This window comes from Branchiostoma belcheri, unplaced genomic scaffold (genome assembly GCF_001625305.1).
Source record: "Branchiostoma belcheri isolate BF01 breed outbred unplaced genomic scaffold, Haploidv18h27 scaffold56, whole genome shotgun sequence".
Classification (NCBI taxonomy): Eukaryota; Metazoa; Chordata; class Leptocardii; order Amphioxiformes; family Branchiostomatidae; genus Branchiostoma; species Branchiostoma belcheri.
In genome coordinates this window covers 2,137,445-2,158,908 of record NW_017804198.1, presented here as the reverse complement: position 1 = coordinate 2,158,908, position 21,464 = coordinate 2,137,445, and the positions used below count along the sequence as shown (strand labels likewise).

Below are 21,464 nucleotides of genomic sequence, written 5' to 3'. Positions count from 1 at the left end.
TAGCCTGTCTCTACCATAAAAGTGACATCTATAAGCTTGTGTGATTCGTGTAGTATAACTATACTGACCCACCCTCCATAACTTAACCACAGGTGTTTTTCAGTACATTGTACATGGGTTGAATGTAGATCAGTCTGACATTGTTTGCTGCTGTGTGTTGATACACACACAGGGAGTCCGTGCATGACGCCTGCTGTGTTGTGTTACCCTTGGGACTCTCACTGATGCTAGCGGTTAACTCAACCATGACTCAACTTAGAAACATCAGAAATGATATCCATCTAAGGCCACACCAATTTAATTTGTTGGTTCTCGTATTCGCCTCAGATTTTTTTCTGATTTGCAAAAAAAATGGATCTGAATCAACTAAAAAATGCTTATTATTTGCCCCCAACAGTTGAGGAAGTTCTTTTCTTCCAGATGGTACAGTTTTTCCATCTATCAATGCAGTGGTTTGATTAAAAGTTCAAAATTCATTCAATTTGTTTAAATTCTAACCCAGCCTTTTGTGTTGACTTCATGGCACCTATCGAAGCATTTGGGGCTATAATAGGATGCCTAGACCTGTTTTTATTTTTATTTGCCCTCAGTCCCTTCATATTTTTTCTGTAAAAATCTGAGAACCAACAAGTTAAATTGGTGTGGCCTAAGGGACACATTTCCACATTTCTTTATTTTGTTCATTTTGCTGTGAACAGTGAATAAAAGGATCCGACACTGTGTTGTTTGTCTTGTTACCTGTGCCCAACAAAAGCACCTGTGACCTTCTGACCTTGTAACCAAAATGGCGGATGGAGCGGTAACATAACTGCTTGTCTGACCTTTACCTTTTATATAGAATGCAGGAAAACTGCATCAGAATGGACTAAATCTGGCCCAGCAGACTTAGGACATCACCAGGATACACTGGTGTGTTTCACAACAGCAGAACTACAGCAGAAAAACTCATGGAGAAGAAAGAACAGGTTGGTGAAACTCTCCTTCTTCTTCTCAAGTTTACAAACTTAAAGTGAAATAACATAGCCACTAGAATGGCTGCTCCAAGTAGTAGAAATGCACCATGAACCAATAGTAGTAGATTAAGCCTGCAAGGATGATGATGACTTCAATTTTCCAACAAAAACCCTTTAAAAACCCTTCCTCAGATTACAATACCATGTGTGTTGTAATTTGTTGGATGTTGGGAATGAACACAGTCAATCGTCTGTGTGCCAAGAGGAGAGAGGCGATCGACTCCACAACCAGATCCGCAACATGGAGAGGTCAGAACTCAACATGTACTCGTTTGTTTCTGCCGTTGTTTATTTTGGATGAAGCTGTAATTGGCTGCTTTTTGTGTAGTTCTTGTCTCAGCGGATTTGATTCTAAATAAGACTAATCAAAAGTAGTCAGAGCATGAAAGTAGTTTTATAATGTCTGGATGTTTCTGTTCTACAGGAGCTGAGAGAAGCAGCCGAACGAGGTGAGGAGGACAGAGTTAAAAAGCTCCTGGCCGAGGGAGTCAATGTCAATGCTGGCCGTGGTGTAAGTTATTATATATAACAAGTCATTATATAGCAAATTCATGACAGGATTTTTAAGTGCTTAGTTTAATTGGAAATTTCCCTTTCAATAATAGTATTAAAGTGGGCAGTGTTACATATTTATGTGCATCTGACAACCTTATTCATGTCATCTGAGTGTATTCTTACACTATACGGGAAGTTTCTGTAAGTTTGGAAAGGTCACAGTTGGTACAAGTACATTGTACATGTCTGAACCTTAGTCTTACATGGAGCTCCTCTACTCTTGTCTCTACAGACAGAGACTGCTCTCCACTCTGCATCCTTGAATGGCCACACAGGAACTGTGCAGGCTTTACTCACAGCTGGAGCGGAAATCGACGCACGAACCTACGCGGTAACTTTGCTGTTTACTTCAGAGTCTGTCTAAATGTGCCTGTCCTTAGTTTGTATCATTGATAGTAAATAATAAAGCCACTGATGTCATGACTGTCAGGTACTGTGCTATCTATACTCATAGGAACCGTTTGTTACCTTCGCCAAGAAGGTTATGTTTTCAGTAGCGTTTGTCTGTTTGTCTGTCTGTTTGTCTGTGAACAGCATAACTCAAGAAGCTTACTATGCATTGTCATGAAACTTGGTAGGTAGGTAGGTCTTGATGAGACCTAGAAATGATTAGATTTTGGGCCCCCTGGCGGCTTTTGTTGGTACTGCAGCAGAACTTCCGGTTTTGATATCTCGCGATTTGGACATGTTAGGGTCATGAATTTTGGTTGGTAAATAGCTCTTGAGGTAGGGAAGATGTGACCTGAGTTTGGGCCCCCTAGTGGCTTGTTCTGGAACTGCAGGAGCATTTGTTGAAAAATTTTCGAAGGATGATAACTCAAGAACCGGTTGACGGATTGTCGTGATTGTTGGTATGTAGGTACCTGAAGGGATGCTTGACATAATCAGATGGCAATTATGCAAATCAGGAGCTGATTTGCATAATTAATGAGGAAATTCTATAAATCTGCTTTGTTCGATAATAGGACTATGAAACACTTGTGACATGTAATTGAGAATAAAAAAAATTTGAGGATATACATTATGTAAATGAAGACCTAATTTGCATAATTAATGGGAAATTTTTATAATTTCATAGATGTAACTGCTGGGAATTTCATACTTGCCACATTTGGAAGTTAAGTGAAGGCGAACATCAATAAACATAATTTATTCAAATCATGACCTCATTTGCATAATTTATGAGGAAGTGCTATAATAGCCTTTTTGTTAAGATAAGACTGTCATTGGGTGGAGAATATGATCAACTGATATAACCCATGCAAATGAGGATCTTATTTGCAAAATCAATTATCAAAATTGTATAATGCTTTAACCGCAAGGGTTAACATCATTTGGCGAAGGTATGAGATCGTGGAACTCTTGTTTCTTTTTATTACTCCGTGAAGGAGGTCAGGACCTCCGAAACGGAGTGTTGTGAACGGCTGGTTTTTCGTGTTCGCAGTCAAAACACTGGGTTCTCGTTGTGTAATCGGCACGCAATTTTATACACCGTCTGCGGGCATGCCCGTGATTTTAGAAACATCCCTACTTTTACAATCCTGTGGAATAGGCCGTAGGTTTAGGCAGTTGTCTGGTAGCAGAGGTTCTCCAAGCAGATATCCCGGGTATCTGACCGGCGGAAGTAACACTCGCGGTGCTAGCCGCGACTGTTGCTGGAATTTGGCATGTTCCAGTCGCGCTTAATAAGTAACAGGCACGGTAAGACGGTGTCTTTGTTAATAGTGACACGACCATGATAGTCCGATTTTTATGTGAATGCAATCATGATTGTGTGTGTTTAATCAAAATGAACTTCAAACTTGAAGCACAGTATCTTTACACGCCCTGGGAGCAGTAATGGATTCAGGTTTTTTATGTTTTATGCTTGTGACGCGCCCTCATTGTATTAACCGTTGCCTAATTATAATGTCTGCACAGTAGGTCTGGCGTTGACCCTTGGGATTGTTTTTGCTGAAATATATAAATCTTCACGGAGGCTGTCGCCTATGGCTTCTTGTTTTACTTTGTTCATAGTATACTGTACAGGCTTTATATGAACAATTGTCAAACACTTAGTCACCTATTACTAAATTATGCTAACTAAATATTAATGGCAACATTCTTTATGAAGTTGCGCAATTGACTTTATGAAACTTAGTTTTCCTTTCATCATTTAAGTACAGATGTTTACAGATGACCTTGGTCTTTACATCAGATCACCTCTTTAAACTATCGTTTGCACAAATCGATATCTACTAATTACCCATAGTTTTTAGAGAATAACTAGATTTTTAGTTAGTCTACTACATGTATGTTATTCTCTAACAAATATGGGTAATTAGTAGATATTGATTTGTGCATACGATGTACATTTGTACATGTAGCTTTGACCATTATGCACATGAAAATCATACTTTTATTGCAGTTATTTGTACCAAAGTGCTGTATTATAACTTAAAAAATTATTATACTTGGGGCAATGAAATATGATGACGTCATCCATATGGTCCATAAAATCATATTCATAACCCTTTTGTGCCCAGGTATCAATGTTCAGTACAACTACAGTAACAGTTCTTTCTAAATTTCTTTGTGGCAAAATGATGGAAAGTTACATTATGCCAAATTAGCCAGTGAGGAAACCTTACGTACATCTGACATCCTTCTTCATGTCATCCATGTTCTTTTGAAATACACTATACTAGCCTGGGTACCATCCAGATTTTGCTCTCCTACGCCAGTGATTTTTCTAGCGTAGCGGAGCAAAATCAGGATGGTAACCAGGCTATTTTCACTTATATGGTTAGTTCCTGGAAGGTTGCGAAGGTACATTTAGTACATTGTCTGAACCCTAGTCTTCTTATTACATACAGCTCCTCTATTCTTGTCTCTGTACAGGAATGGACTGCTCTCCACGAAGCATCCTATCGCGGCCACACAGGAACTGTACAGGCTTTACTCACAGCTGGAGCAACAGTCAATGCACAAACCAACTCGGTAACTTTGCTGTTTACATCAGAGTCTGTCTAACTGTGCCTGTCCTGAGTTTGTATCATAGTAAACTAGAGTTCCCCGATCTCATACCTTCGCCAAATGATGTTAATCTTTATGGCTGACAAATTATAGATTACTCCCCCTGATTGTGCAAATAGGATCCTCATTTTCATATTCTCAACCACACGACAGTCTTACATGTATATGAACAATGCCATTCTAGCATTTCCTCATAAATCATGCAAATTAGGTCCTAATTTGAATACATTATGTGTAATGATGCTCACCTTCACTGAACTTTCAAATACCATAAGTATGAAATTTCAGGCAGTTATCATTACAGAATTATAACATTTTTTCATTAATTATGCAAATTGAGTCTTCATTTACATAATCAATATCTGCCTGTGTTTATCTCATTCTCAATTACCAATCACAAGCTTCAAAAGTCCGATGATGGAATGCAGCTGATTTATAGAATTTCTCCATGAACAATGCGAATTACATCAGATTCTATATTTGCATAATTGTCACATAATTATATCGAGCATCACGTAAGCTACCTGCATACCAAAAATCATCACGATCCGTCAACCAGTTCTGAGTTATCCTCTTTTTAATAATTTAAACCAGATAACCCTGCAGTTCCTGAGCAAGCCGCTAGGGGGCCCAAACTCACGTCACTTCTTCCCCAGCACAAGAGCTACCCACCATCCAAATTTCGTCACCCTAGCATGTCTAGATCATGAGATATCAAAACCGGAAGTTCAGGGGGCACACCCCAGTTTATTTGGCGTCTCTATTCGAAGCTTCACACCCTCAAATCTACGTAGTGACCATCTCTGGCGTGGAATAATTCGGAAGGAGAATAACTGTATATGGGACGAAAGGATATCTCTTCAGCTACAAGACCAGCTGAGTTTGGTTTCTTCAACCTTTTTAAGTTTGGTAAAATCAACCGAAAAAACATTATTTTCACTCCAAAATTAATGCCCAAAATTGCGAATTTTCGCGTAGGATAATCCCATAGAAAAAAATTTTCCGGCAGAAATGACTGATGCTGGCAGAAAGACCCAAGCCTTGACTATACCCGAGTAAATTATAAAGAAAATTCTAGTACTGTAATTTTCTAAACAGTCCACGGCGCGAGGGGTTGCAAATCCACCCCTACAAAGCCGCAGAGCGAAATCTAGGTCAAACGGGCGGATTACACTTGGCGCGCAAGGATACCCGGAAGTAAGGTTCGGAGCCAAAAGAAATTTTCACCCCAAAATCACCATTTCTGACACTCTTCAGCCACGTTAATGTTTAGTGATACTTCGTGGCAGTTTATGAGAAATGTCACCTCAAACTTGGACCCTCAAAACCCTTTCGTCACTTTTTTACAACGGACTATCACGGACCCCGGTCGCGCAAGAACTGGGGTGTGCACCGTTAAGCTGCAGTACCATAACAAGCCGCTAGGGGGTCCAAAATCTAATCATTTTGAGGTGTCATCAAGACCTACCCACCTACCAAGTATCAAGACAATCTATTTAAGCCTTCTAAAGTTATCGTGTTCCGTGAAGGAAGGAAGGAAGGACGGACACACACATACACGAACGCCTCTGAAAACATAACCTTCTTGGCGAAGGTAATAATAAAGCCACTGATGTTGTGACCAACCAGGTACTTTGCTATACTCATAGGAACCGTTTGTTTGTTTGTTTTTATTTTACTTTGTTCGTATTATACAGTCAGGCTTTATACAGTGGCGTCCTGTGGTGTAGTGGTTAGAGCAATCAACTATGAACCGGGAGACCCGGGTTCGATTCCGAGTCGTACCTGGGACATGTCTGAACATGCGCCCCGACGTTGTGCCCTTGGGAAAGGCACTTTACACGACTTTCCTCACTTCACCCAGGTGTGAATGGGTACCTAACTTTGGTTGGGGAAAGTCGTATTGAGGTCACCTTGTGGCGTCGAACGGCAGCAGTACAGACCCTTGCGACAGTTCCACAAAAAATAATTGTGGAACAAATATGTGTATCACGTGTGGGTAGTGGGGGTGCTCCTCTCGCGCTGACCACCCAACCCTTGACTGAGTGGCGTCTCTCAACATCTGACTGCCCGAACTGTTCTGAGTCTTCGGATGCTTTCAGTTCAGGTCATGTATAGCGCGCACCCCTGCCGCATCGTCAAGATGTGTTCTTGAGGTTAGGGGCTAGCAACCCCTCACCCTGCAATCGTTCTTGCTACAAAGTGTAATGCTAAGCCTCGATCGGACGGATCTAACCGGAAACGACCTAGGAACGCCCAACGACTACGAGAACTGGACATGAGTATATTGGAGGTGAACATCAGAGGCCTTCGCTCAAACTTGGGTGAATTGGTCAACATGTGCCACGAACTTAAGCCAACAATTGTCGTTGTCATTGAAACATTCCTGGACTCCACTGTGAAGGATGGAGATGACTGTATTACCATCCCTGGATACTCTCTCTGCTGTCGCAGAGACAGATCCACCTCATCTGGGGGAGGAATCGCTGTCTATTGCCTAGAAGGGATTGCCATCTTCCATGATAAAGACCAAGATCCCCTAGATTTGGAACTGATGTGGTTCACAGTAGCCCTTAAATCCTATAAGTTGCTAGTAGCTGCAGTCTACAGACCACCAAGCAGCAACAGTGATATCATTGACTACCTAGACAACAGCATCCTATCCAAATTGACTGCCTTTAGCGCCCAATCTGTTGTTCTGCTAGGAGACTTCAATGTATATCACCAAGACTGGCTAGGCAGCCGTACAACAGATGCAGCCGGCCGACTCTTGCTGGAGTTGTCCAACTCTTTCGGCCTAAAACAGATTGTCACAGAACCAACAAGAGAGAGCCAGATCCTTGATCTTGTACTGACCGACCTCCCTTCCTCCACTAAAACTTTTGCAAGACTTGGTACCTCTGACCACAACCCGGTCCTACTTAAGATAGATGTTCCCATCTATAGGGACAAGCCCTACAGGCGTAAAGTTTGGCAGTATGATAAGGCAGACTACTGGGGCCTGAGGGGATATCTCTCTTCTGCAGAATGGCGAGATGCCTTCCAGGGAGATGACCCGGAGAAGGCTTGCAGCAGAATTACGACCATCATTAGTGATGCAATGGAAATCTTCATCCCTAACAAACTGGTCACCAATAAGACTGGTGACAAAGCATGGTTTGACGACCGTTGCAGGACAGCTGCAAAGAAGAAACGACGACTGTTCAGGAAACTTAAGAGTAACAACACGCCTGAAAACAGAGACAAGTTCACAAAAGCCAGAAAGGAGTACAACCGGGCTGAGAAACAAGCAAAGAGAAGATACAACAAGAAACTAAAGGACAAATTGACTGACGGTAGCCTAACAAGCAAGAAATGGTGGAACACTGTGAACACTCTCTCTGGCAGGAAAGCCAGAGCCAACATCCCAGTGTTGAAAGCTGAAGGACATACATGTACTACAGCAAAAGAGAAGGCTGAAATATTAGCCCAAACCTTTGCCAGGAAGTGCCAACTGGAGAATGCAGAAGAGTCGGCCCCAGAAGTCCAAGTGACAACACCACACACTCTGAAGAATATTACCTTCAAACCCAAGGAGATCAGAAAGATCCTTCGGGAGTTACAACCAGACAAAGCCAATGGACCAGATGCAATTCTCAATAGAGTACTGAAGGAGTGTTGTGCTGAGCTTGCAAGTCCACTAAGCCGACTATTTCAGCTCTGTTTTGCACACGGGATGTTTCCAAGTCAATGGAAGTGTGCCTCAGTTATTCCAATCCACAAGAGGGACTCCAAGTCTGACCCTTCCATGTACCGCCCCATCTCCCTGCTCAGTAACATCAGCAAAGTGATGGAGGCAGTGGTACAGAGGCAGCTTCAGAAGTACCTACTGCAAAACCATCTAATATCAGACAGACAATTCGGATTTAGACCTCATCATAGCACTGCTGATATCCTCACTATTCTCTCCCAGCAATGGTCCAGTGCTCTGGACAAAGGCTGGGAAGTACGTGTTATAGCCCTAGACATCAAGGGTGCATTCGACAAGGTTTGGCATAACGGACTCTGCTCCAAACTGAAAAGCAAGGGGGTCTCTGGGATGCTACTTACCTGGATTTCAAGTTACCTCTTGAACCGTTCCATCAAAGTTGCTCTGTCTGGTCAATCCTCAACCACCACACTGATCAATGCTTCTGTTCCTCAGGGCTCTATTCTGGGACCCCTGCTGTTTTCGGTGTACATAGATGATTTGGAAGATGAGTGTGAAAACCCTCTCTATCTGTATGCTGATGACTCTAACCTGTTCTGTGTAATCAAGACAGGTGATGACAGCAGAGCGGCAACAGAAAGCCTGAATAGGGACCTGCAGAACATGAGTAACTGGGCTGTCAAATGGAAAGTAACCTTTGAGCCAGCTAAGTGTAAAGCAATGACCATCTCCAGAAAAAGAAATCCAACAAGATCAGACCTTTTCTTTGGAAACACTAGACTGGCAGAAAAGGATGAACTGGAAATCCTTGGTGTCACTGTTGACAAAAAGCTCACCTGGGCCAAGCACATCTCCAACATTGGTGCAAGAGCTGGACAAAAGCTCGGAGCTATGCGGCGAGTTGCCCAAAAGCTCGACACCAAAGGGAGAGCCACAGTGTACAAGGCCCAGGTACGAAGCGTAATGGAATATGCGTCATTATGTTGGATGGGGGCTTCTGTCACTTCGCTAAAAATCCTTGATTCCATCCAGAAAAAAGCATTACGTATCATTGGTGTAAACGAACATGATGCCACAACTGAACTGAACATCCCAACACTACTTCACAGACGTCAGGTGGCTGCTGTCTCGCTAATCTACAAAATGCACCTGTCAACATGCCCACTAGACCTGAAAAAGATGCTTCCTAAACCTTACACAATCAGACGCACAACCCGCAGCAGCCTCTCCACTGGTAAACATGCCCTCACTGTGCCGGTCTCTAGAACTCACGCCACCGGCAGAACCTTCATACATACTGCAGTTGACATCTGGAACAGTCTTCCAGACAACGTGGTGGGCCGGATCACTGACAACAACCTACAGTCATTCAAAACAAGAGTGCACCGGCATCTTCTTTCCACCGCCAGGACTTCTGCATGAACTTAGAACTTTGCAACCTTGCTGTAAACCAATGATTAGCCAGGACTGCTACAATCCAGGCTATTGTTTACATTATATTAGCACATGATAGAAAAAAAAAAAAACTTGATTGTTGTAATTGTTGTGATTTGTATTGATTATTATGTGATACCCTGAATCAATTCAGCCGTATAAAGGCTGCGACTGCATGGGTACTGTTTGGACAATAAAAACCATTTATTATTATTATTATTATTATAATTATTATATGAAGGATTGTCAAACACATGGTCACCTCTAGAAGACAATCACGTTCATGTAAATGTTCTTCTCAACTAGGGAAAAGTTGCACAAGTCAGTTTATGAAAGTTACTTTTCTTTCCATCATTAAAATACAGATGTTTAAAGATGACCAGTCCTTGAACTTTACACCAGATTAACTCTTTAAGCTAGTGTTAACACATTTATAATTAAGTACATCTGACATCCTTCTTCATGTCATCCATGGTCTTAAAACACTATACTAGCCTGGGTACCATCCAAATTTTGCTCCGCTATGCTAGGGATTTTTTCTAGCATAGTGGAGCAAAATCTGTATCATGGTACCCTGAGGATAACACTTATACGGGAAGTTCCTGGAAGGTTGCAAAGGTCACAGTTTGTACATTGTCTGAAACCTAGTCTTACATGCCACATATTGGAGCCCCTCTACTCTTGTTTCTGTACAGAGATCGATTGCTCTCCACAAAGCATCCAGTCGCGGCCACACAGGAACTGTACAGGCTTTACTCACAGCTGGAGCAACAGTCGATACACGAAACTATATGGTAACTTGACTGTTTACTTCTGAATCAGTCTGTTTCACTGTGCCTGTCCTGAGTTTGTATAATTAAACCACAAGGCGTAGAAAGTGATAACACATCAGTATCGGATACTGTACTACAGTCAAGGGAACCGTACCGGCTTCATTTACAGCTGAAGATTACATTCATTTTTGATACAAGTAACATGTCTGTATTGGTTGGAGCCTTACTTGTGTTGGCCCAACTTTAGGGTTAAACATTTGAGCCATGTCAGGACTTGTATGGGGGACTAAAGGGGCCTGTGTAGTCATTTGGTCAGACTGTTATGTTCAGTGTGTAGAGCCTTTAAAATTTGACCATCTCACACTTTGCTGTACTACAGAATGAGACTCCCCTTCATGAGGCAGCAGAGGGAGGACACCCCGAGTGTGTCAGAGTACTGCTGAGGGCTGGAGCCAACACTGTTATTAGGAACAGGGTAAGTATCCTTTTTGGACTTTGTCACATGTCAAATGTCAATTGCTGGCACTGAGAAAGGAGACATCACTATAATCGAGTATCTAACTCACTGATTTCATACTGAAATAGAGTTCCACGATCTCATACCTTCGCCAAATGAGGTTAGTCTTTATGGCTAAGAAATTATAGATTAACCCCCCTGATTGTGCAAATAGGATCCTATATTGCATCAATTATATCTGTTGATCATATTCTACACCAGAAGACAGTCTTATCTTATCAAAGAATGCCATTATAGTATTTCCTCATAAATTATGCAAATGAGGTCCTTATTTGAATAAGTTATGTTAAATTATGTTCACCTTTACATAGCTTTCAAATATCCCAAGTATGAAATTCCAGGCAGTTACCACTATGTAATTATAACATTTTCTCATTAATTATGCAAATTAAGTCCTCATTTGCATAATTGATACCTGCCTATATTTCTGCCGTTCTTAATTACGTATGACACAAGCTTGAATAGTCCTATCATGGAATGCAGCTGATTTATAGAATTTCCTCATTAATTATGCAAATTACATTAATATTTGCATAATTGTAATATCATTATGTCAAGCATCACTTCAGCTACCTACATGCCAAAAATCATGACGATCCATCAATCGGTTCTTGAGTTATCCGCCTTTAAACATTTTTTCAACTAACGCCCCTGCAGTTCCAGAGCAAACAGCTAGGGGGCTCAAACTCGTGTCACTTTATTCCCAGCCCAAGAGCTATCTACCATCTAAATTTCATGACCCTATAGCATGTCATGAGATATCAAAACCGTCAGTACCATAAGAAGCCGTTAGGGGGCCCAAAATCTAATCAGTTCCAGGCCTCATCAAGACCTACCCACCTACCAAATATCAAGACAATCCATCTAAGCCTTCTCGAGTTATGCTGTTGACACACACACACAGACACAGACAAACAGACACACGCCCAGCAAAACATAACCTTCGTCAATTCTTGGCGAAGGTAATGATGTTGTTAGATCTATGTTGTATTTTAGACCTAGACTTAAACAATCATTCTGAGATAAACCAAGAGAGATTGAATATCATATCTTATTACAAACTCCTTTTTGTGCAACTAAAGCATAAAAAAAGACAAGCATCAATATGTTATGATAATGTTTAGCGTTGATGTCTTCATGGATGTGTTGACTTTACACACAGGATAATAAGACAGCAGAAGACCTTGCAGTACAAGAGGATGTGCAGCAGGAGTTCCAGTTCTTTAAAGTAAGCCCAAAATACATCCATTACTGGTAGTAAAACATGTGGCTTGTACATACTGCATTACTGGTACATGTCAAACACTTGTTACACATTTTGTTCTAATTTGACTAAAGCATGCTATAGAATTCTAAACTTTGAAATCCTGTTGTTTCCTGCAGGGTAAGACATCAGGGCAGACGAAGTATCTCAACAGCGCTGTCTGGTGATGTATTTTTCCATTACAAACTGATGGTTTCTGATAGAGGAGAACAGTTATCCTGTTCTGTGTAAATGTCATGATGATGTCATAACATTTTCTCTCTCTTTTTTCTCCCCCCCCTCTCTCAGTTAATTTTCTCGATCACTAGTATGTTGCATTATATTGTTTAATAACCAAGGTAGGATCATTTTGCAATAATTATTATTCTGTATTCTATCTCTATTCTTTATCTGCTTTCTAGTGAAGTTGTATACACACACACCCATATACTAGTATATATCATATATTATATATTAGCTGTAGTATCAATACTGTCTCGTGTTCTTTGAAATCTTTTCTGCATCCACCTGTAATGCTCATTTCAAAACAATCTCTTTTCTACTTTTTTAGCTCTCCAACCTAAAGTGGTTGATGACTTGCTCACTATCAACCTCAGTGACAAAGAACTGACCTCCGTGCCAGCCGAGTTGTTTGACAACAGAGACGTCGAATGTCTTGTCCTGTCTGACAACAAGCTGACGAGCATACCTGAGGTGATAGGGCAACTACAGAAGCTTCAAAAGCTTGATCTTAAAAATAACCTGCTGACACAACTGCCCCAGGCAATCACCACTCTACCTAACCTACAGGACATTGACTTGTCACACAACAAGTTGGAGACATTGCCTGATGGATTCTCCAGGTTAAAACAACTTTATGGTCTCAACATCTGGTACAATGTATTCAAAGAGATACCAGAGGAAGTCTGTTCACTTCTTCGACTTCAGATCTTGAACTTGGCGTTCAACCCCCTCAAGTGTCTCCCTGACAAGATATCTCAGCTCACAGGGCTGACAATGCTTCATATCAATGATTGTCAGTTTGATGAGTTCCCCAGACATCTGCAGCTGGAGGGTCTACAGGGGCTATACATGGGGAACTGGGCTGGGGAGGACAAACCTTCCCTTGTACCTGAAGACATCGGCAGACTGAAGAACCTACAAGTCTTAGATGTGCAGAGGAGTGGCCTGGAGTCATTACCGGATGGTGTTGGGGAACTGATGCAGCTGAAGTACTTAAACATCTCTGACAACAGATTCACATCAGTTCCTGAACAAATCATGAACCTGTCCAACATCAGGGAGCTCCACTTGTCAGATAACAGAATTTCCCGCCTTCCCCTGACTCTGAGTCAAATGGCCCAACTTAAGAACATGTACATTGAAGACAACCCCCTGACATATCCCCCTCCTGATGTCTGTGAGAAAGGAACAGCTGCCATCATGGACTTCCTCAGAATGGAGCTGAAGAAAAAGGAAGGTATGTACCAAGGGGAAAGGCAAGATAAGATCGATGTGCCTCTGGCAGCATTTGCAGGTCCATAGGTTTTTTGCTGTAGAACCCGCAGTTATGATGTGCCTCAATATCGATAAGGTCAAGAGACTAAAAAAAAACAATGAAGATTGCACTGTGTAAACAGTCTGTGTGGGTGTACATGGTATGATTTTTTATCACTTAGATCATGAATTTTGCTTAAAATCAAAAGATATCCACTCTATACTGGATACTTTTTAAAATAATCTTTTAAAATTAAAATGTATGTTATTGCAGTATGCATCATAAATAATGTCAATGTTTCTCGTGGGGTTGTGTGGTGTAGTGGCAGAAGGCGCGACTTGGAACTTGGAGTCCCAGGTTCGAGTCCTGACATGCCACCGATCTTGTGCCCTTGGGAAAGGCACTTTACACAACTTTCCTCACTCAGCTCAGGTGTAAATGAGTATTGTCCTGTCATGTATTTGTCCCCTGTGTTGGTGACGGCATTAATATAAGTTGAAAAAACTTGAGTGTGTCGTCACCACGTCTGGTGATTACATGTTGGAATAAAAAAAATGTTTCATTTATCATAGATAAAGAACTGAGGAAGCTCTTCTCCCGTTTCTCACAAAATGTGACCAAAGCACACGAGGTGGAGGATCTGGCCGGAGCACTTGGGCTTTCCATAGAGGAGGTGAGCACTATCCAAGTAAATATTTTGTTCTGTCAACATTTGATTTGTTTGAAAATAAAAGATGGGTCATGCTTGTTCTTTGAGAGTATCTAAGTATACACTTAGATGAATGTTGAATGTTGCTACTAATTTGGCTTACCCTTCTACTGTTAGACTTCAAAGACCCAAATGCCAAGATCCCAGGCCTTTAAAGTCTTATTGAAGTGGATGGAGACAGACAGTGAAGCGTCCATGGACAAGCTTCAGCAGGAGCTGAGTGAATTTGGCATGGACCGTCTGGCACAGGAGGCAGGCCGAATCAAGGTATTGGCACCAAGTTGGCTTCAGTGTGTACAATTTTCTATATTTACATTACTACAATGTAATAGTAAAAACATTCCAGCTAACTTAAGATCTTGGTTTTACAGGCCCAACCAGTAAAGCGGCCGGCAGATGCATCAGGGGGGCCACCAGCCAAGCGACCGGCAGCCGGAGGGCCTTCTGGTGAGGGGCATCAGGAGGAGCAGCAGACCAAGGAGAAGATCAGACAGGCAGAACAGAAACTTGTACAGATGCAGCATCACAGTGAGATACAGGAGGCCAAGGTCCAGAGTCTCCAAGCAGAGTTATCCGGTCTTAGGGACAAGGAGAAGCGGGCTGAACAGAAACTTGTACAGATGCAGCATCACAGTGAGATACAGGAGGCCATGGTCCACAGTCTCCGTGCAGAGGTAACCAGGTTTAGGGACAAGGAGGAGCAGGCACAGAAGGTCCTGCTGGACCACAAGCTGGAAATACAACAACTACAGGAGGCTAACGTTGCCATGGCAACAAGAGTAGACGACCTTCTTCAGGACAACGAGAAACTCAGAAGTCAGGTCGTGCTTCTTGGAGGCGAACATGGTACAGCTTTCATTGACTTTGACTTGATTAGAATTCATTCATTCTTTCATTCACTTACACACTCACTTTATCATCTGTTGTTCCCCATCTTCCGAGGGTTAGACATGCTTGCACTGCACAACTGAGGCTTGATGGCAGCTCGCCACTTGCCTCTGAATTATAAGTTGTTTTGTAGTTGTGTTCAACTTGTTGATACAACCTGGTACAAGCCGTTACACTTACTGTTTGTAGCTGTGTTGTTGGTATTTATGACGCATGATGTAAGGGTTTACACTCAAGATGCATGCAAGTTGTTTTAGTCGAAGTGTATGGGACAAATGTTTTCAACTTCTTCCTAATGTAGTACTGACTTGTTAGTCTTCTAACTCTGTCCACAGCTGATGAACAGGCAACACAGGTGTTGGAACAGACCATCCTGATGTTCACAGAAAACGTCCTGCAGAAATCCAGGCAGAGCAAACCAACCCTGGAGGAGAGTGAGCGGGCTACTGCAGCAGGCAAGTGTGTTCTCATAGCTGCCAGGAGAATGATGAGTTTTTAGGAAGGGTTGAGTAATTGATAATAATTGGGCCTACTTTTGGGCCTCGACAGCCCCTAATTCTTGATTTATACCAGAGCTTTATACAATAGTAAATCTAACTTTTATTATCCCGGGGTTGTCGATTTATCTCTTCCTTGGTCAATTTCGTGGGGTTTGGCCTTCCACATTCACTTTTTTTGGTTTGTTTTCAGTTTGTAGAAAAGATAGAAAAATGTGCCCTCTCAAAACAATCTTGTTCAGTCTAAAAAGCAGGGACAATTGTTAAATCATAGGTTGAATTACGTTTGGGTGTCAGTCCTGAATATACATGTAATCCTGCTCCTTTTCCAGAAAGCCGTCTGCTGACGAAGCTGAGCTGCAGACTGGGTTCAGACTGGCGGCGGCTGGGAGCTGGCCTGGGGATCCCACAGCCACGACTGGACAGCATACAGGCACAGTACAACAACGCCATCCAGCGGGCCTGCAGGGTACTGCAGGTCTGGATTTGGGGAGGGCGCCACGGACTGCCTCACGACCTCAAGCAGCTGGAGACAGTCTTAAAGGACATGGACAGGCCTGATCTCTTAGACATTGTTAAGACTGCCTTCAAGGTGAGTTAGTTTAAGGTCGTAGAATACAAGGGAACGGCTGATCTTTGACATTGTGAAGAATGCCTTCAAGGTAAATATGGATCTTAGAACATTTGTTCAGGGCTGATCTCTTAGACATTGTGAAAACTGCTGCACAGTGATGCACAGTGTCTATAAAAATGTCCTAATTTCTAACACAGTTTAATCCCAGTCTTTGTTGCCTTTAAGGACTACATAGAGGAGATGCCGGAAGTGGAGGTTGAACCTGATGCTTCTGTAGATGAGCAGGGAGTCACAACATGGTGAGGCTGGTTCTTTTCTTTTTCTGGTCAAGTAAGAAGTTTGTCTTGAAGACATGCTTAAGTTAACACAGCCTATAAATTCTGGCAAAAGTGGAAAATGTTGATCAGCTTCTTCAAAATAATCTCAAGGATGCAGAATTTTGTTGCAGAAAGTCACCTGGCAACCTTTATTTCTTTGTTATTTTCAGAAATGTAGAAAATTGCATATAACTAGCCTAGGGTAATTGTAGTGCAGCACTCACTAACATGAAAGGAGTTGACTACTGGTACATGTGTAGAAGGATTCTGTGGGCATGTCTGTGTTTTAACTTGGTTGTATTGATGACTGACTCTGTTGGTTGTTATAAGGTCTGTACAACTGCCTGGCCGGGGGAAGTTCCTGTGCAAACACACTGACCTGGGGGTCGTTACCCCCTGCCCCGTCCAGCTGACCTACAGGACAGTGAACCTGTCTGAACACTGGCTGGAGAGCGAGGACTGGGAGCTGATTGGTCCGCTCTTCCACATCCAGTGTAACCATGGTGATGATGTACCTGTGGAGCTCCTCCTGCCGCACATCCTGGACCTGTCACAGGAGGACAGCAGTGGTGATGACAAATCATATCCAGAAATGTTCCTGCCTACATGTACAAAATGTAGTCCTACTCCAGAATGGGATAGGAGTCATAGGACCAGACACTGTTCCGGATAGTCTCTATTGTTTCCAGAACCGTGTCTATGTAGTTCTATGCCTGAATGGGTTAGGGTTAGGATCAGGCACGGTTCTGGATAGTCTCTGTTGTATCCATAATTGTGCCTGTCTAGTTCTATGCCTGAATGGGTTAGGGTTAGGATCAGGCACGGTTCTGGATAGTCTCTATTGTTTCCAGAACCGTGTCTATCTAGTTCTATGTCTGAATGGGTTAGGGTTGGGATGGCACTGTTGTGGATAGTCTCCAGGTATCCAAGAACATAGATTTGTCTCAGGCATGGTTCAGGATGCAGGGTGGACTATCCAGAACTGTGCCTTAGTATGGTTCTGGATAAAGCACAGTTCTGGATATAACAGAACCTGGTTCTTTTTTGCACAAGATGACTTCTGAGAGTTACCATTGAAGGCTGCGCTAGTACTGGACAATCCCCAACAAAATGAATGATGAACTGGTTGTTGTGGCATGAGTCGCACCTGTTGTATCCAGAGCCATGCCTATCTTAAGTTCTACTCCTGAATCGGTTAGGGTTGGGATAAGGCAGAGTTCTGGACAGTCTCTCTGCATCTCGCAAGAAGTTTGTATTTGGAGTGTCTCAGGTTTTCTTCTTCCCCCCATAAGTTAATGAGACTTATTTGACATTCGTTCTGATGAGGTTATGTCCATCACTGCACTTTCCCCACAGCTCTATCCCCGGATGACGTCAGAGCTGCGCATGTTGTGGCAGGAAACACGACACTTCATCCTGCAGACATCACCCCCACTCACTTCCTTACCAGGCATCGGAACGGATGCTTCTGGTCTCCCGTGATGCAGAGAATTCGAGCCCTCATCTGGCCCAGGAGGGGCCTGCTCACTCTCTTCAAAACGTCTCAGACACACGACACTGTGGAGGTGAAGGCTGTCATGGTCTCAAACACTAAGTACAGTGTCCAGGTAAGTCACTGTCACCTTGGTTGTCATGTGGATTTCTAGACTTAGAAAGAGAAACTTAATATTGATTTCTCTACGAGAAGGTTGTTTATTCCACAACCATGGGTTTACACAACCAAAGTTTCAGTTATCCAACTCAAACTCATTTGTCATGCATTGTTGCCCTGAAGATGGTCACCAAAATGTCGCCCTGGTTGTTGAATGAAGAACCTTGAAGATAGTCTCTCACCAACGTGATGACATTATTCAGAATCACATTAAGAAATGTTAAATACATTGATCCCCTAATATGATTGTATATTGTTCAGGCATTGCAGAAATATTTGTCGCAGCTTGACCCAAAGTTCTACTGGTGGGACTCCATCACCTGCCCAGGCCTCCGGGCTCACCAGATCTACTGTCTGCAGGCTTCCGTGGAAAATGGAACTCTGGATCTTGCTGACCCAGAGGTGAGTTGTGGAGTGTTGCATAAGCGCGCTTACACGCCTGGGTGATTGACATGAAAATATTATTGAATTGTCCTCAAGACTATTTGCAAAGAAGCATCTTAATCCAAGTCCTTGTTGTGTTTTACTTTTCTTAAAGTTTGTGGAAACAGCAAAATGCAGACTTTCTTCTAAAGTACATGTTGTTAGGATAGTGAATTGTTCATTATCAGCTCATCAAATAGTGGATCAGCAACATTTCTTGACAAACTGTTGATGTCTTCTTATTTTGTTGCCAGTTTCAGTCATTTATTATATGTGTTTAAACTTCTGTTTTAGCCTCCTAGCGGACTGGAGTATGAAGACACCCTGGACAGCAACAGGATCTACCCGTCGTTCCACCTGAATGTCAAGAGACACCCGGATAGTGGATGGGTGCAGCTGAACCTGCAGCTGTATCCAGAGACGGAGGACAGTAACGTTGTCTGCAGCTGTAAAAGGCGTTTAATATGTAAGGTCACTTCAGATTTGAGTCACACCTGTACTATTATGTTTGGAGAACTTTGATACAAAAATTGAATTTGTAATATGTCCATCGTATAACATTCCTGTCCTCAATACATGTTCACATTGTGATTCTGTACAGCCAGTAACCTTTCACTTACATGTATGTCATTTGTAGAAAGTTGTTTCATAGATGTGTTACGAAGAAGTGAGTATAAATTAACCCTAGATTTAGGCAGGAAATTTGATACGGTCTTCAAGTATGACTGCGTCTTAATGATTTAAAAGTAACTATCACCCATTGTTCATCCTAGATGGTGGAGCTGAAGCTGGACCTAGTGACAGTGAAGGTAAGGTGTCACAAATGTTGAAAAGCGTAATTACATTTCTGGGTTAGTACATTTGTTTTCAACAATGAAATTTCTTCAATATCTTACAATCATTTAATTTATTAAGCCACATTTAGACCAGTTCATTTTGATAGCTCTTTCAAGAATGTACAATCTTTTTTTTTACCAGTAAATACAAATTGGCAGGGCACGATAATCGAGCTAAATATCAAATTTCTCTCCTTCCATTCCCACCAGATGTCAGAAAACACTTCTTCTTCATAAAAGAGAACGTCAGCACTGACTGGATAAACCTGGCTCACTTCCTGGGCTTCACAAGACCGGCCATTGATGCAATTCAGTACAAGCCAGCCAACCGTGATGCCAAGGACTGCTGCATGGACATGTTGGAGCAGTGGAGGACACAGAGAGGCGCCGCCGCCACCTTACAGGTACTTCTGCAGGCTCTGACTGAGGCAGGGCTACAGGACACTGTGGATCAGCTCAACACCATGTAGATACAGGCTCTGACTGAGGCAGGGCTACAGGACACTGTGGATCAGCTCAACACCATGTAGATACAGGCTCTGACTGAGGCAGGGCTACAGGACACTGTGGATCAGCTCAACACCATGTAGATACATAATGTAACCTTGGGCTTTACATTTGATCAGAGGATTGGACATACCAGAAGCTAGATCTAAAGACTAATAGAAGCTAGTACCAGTAACTCATTTTTACCTGACTGAAGTGAAGACTTTGGTACAAAGTGCCTTATCAATGAAGCATTGGTTCATATGTGTAATATGGAATATTAGCCAACATTCAACTAGTGTGTACAATCATTTAACCAACACAAACCAACTGTGAAAGCAACATGTTGGAATGATATTTTGTGAATCATTACGTATGACTACTTTATTATGGCTGTACACCTGTAATGCACAATAATATATACAACAGCATCATAGACTGGCCCCTTTGCTGATTGCACTAGTGATTGATATGGCAAGTAAGGTTGCAGTTTGTAATAATTCAAGATACATCCTGTGATCTTCAGACCATTTGAGACTGAACTGCTGGTATCCACTTTAAAGCATTTTTCTCAGCAGGACAACGCTGTAATTATATAATATGAAACATTGATTATTTCAATACTGCATTTGAATTGTTGACAGAGATGTTTTATCCAGAACGGTGCTTTACCTAGAACCATGCTTAGGTAAATTCTGTAATGTCCACATGTACATGCATCTGGTGTAAATACATGTTGTAAATACACAAATGACTTTAAGATCCATTTTCACTTGAGTCTAGTGGGGAAAGTTGTGTAAAGTGCCTTTCCCAAGGGCACAAGATCGGTGGCGTGTCAGGACTCGAACCCGGGACCTCTTGGTTCCGAGTCATGCATGCTGCTGTTGCAACCCCACATCTATTTTATTAATTATATCACTTTAGTGGAAAAGAGAAATTATGTATTTGTATATTTTTGAGAAGGTGATATTTGATATTGTGAAAATGTATCTGTATCTGTATCAGTATAGCCGGAATAACCGCCTTTTGGCGTAACACACCAGCATGTACTCAATACTTAAGGGGTATCTACAAATAAGTCACAGTTGTGATGTTCTGTTACTTATACTTGGTAAATATAGTACAAGTAACGTTATATGTACCAAGTTTGTCTATCATCAGATTTCTGATTGGCCAGCAAGTACCGTATGTGTCAATCATGAAATATTACTTTCTGATTGTTTCATGTAACTTAAGTGAAATGAAATAATTTTTGTGTTATTTTGTCCAATTTTGGGTCTGGTGTGATGGTACTGAGTTTTAGAAAAGTTATCTCAAATGTAGCCAAAGAGTTTGTCCTTGGTGCTG

At 42.1% G+C, this 21,464-nt stretch overlaps 2 protein-coding genes across 2 annotated transcripts in view; one reads left to right on the top strand and one right to left on the bottom strand.

The window, feature by feature from the left end:
- The window catches only part of LOC109481522 (gem-associated protein 5-like), a 66,440-nt gene that overhangs the window by 35,855 nt on the left and 9,121 nt on the right, over nucleotides 1–21,464 (bottom strand). The gene's annotated exons all lie outside the window — the stretch shown is intronic.
- Nucleotides 779–20,361, top strand: LOC109481524. Its single transcript, XM_019784101.1, has 21 exons — nucleotides 779–965; nucleotides 1,438–1,524; nucleotides 1,801–1,899; nucleotides 4,449–4,547; nucleotides 10,401–10,499; nucleotides 10,858–10,953; nucleotides 12,158–12,224; nucleotides 12,810–13,718; nucleotides 14,309–14,409; nucleotides 14,563–14,712; nucleotides 14,817–14,960; nucleotides 15,066–15,291; nucleotides 15,669–15,788; nucleotides 16,163–16,422; nucleotides 16,630–16,703; nucleotides 17,052–17,290; nucleotides 18,078–18,328; nucleotides 18,634–18,774; nucleotides 19,090–19,261; nucleotides 19,569–19,604; nucleotides 19,842–20,361. The coding sequence occupies exons 1-21, from the start codon at nucleotides 948–950 to the stop codon at nucleotides 20,099–20,101; spliced, it is 3,648 nt and encodes a 1,215-aa protein (XP_019639660.1). The 5' UTR covers nucleotides 779–947; the 3' UTR covers nucleotides 20,102–20,361.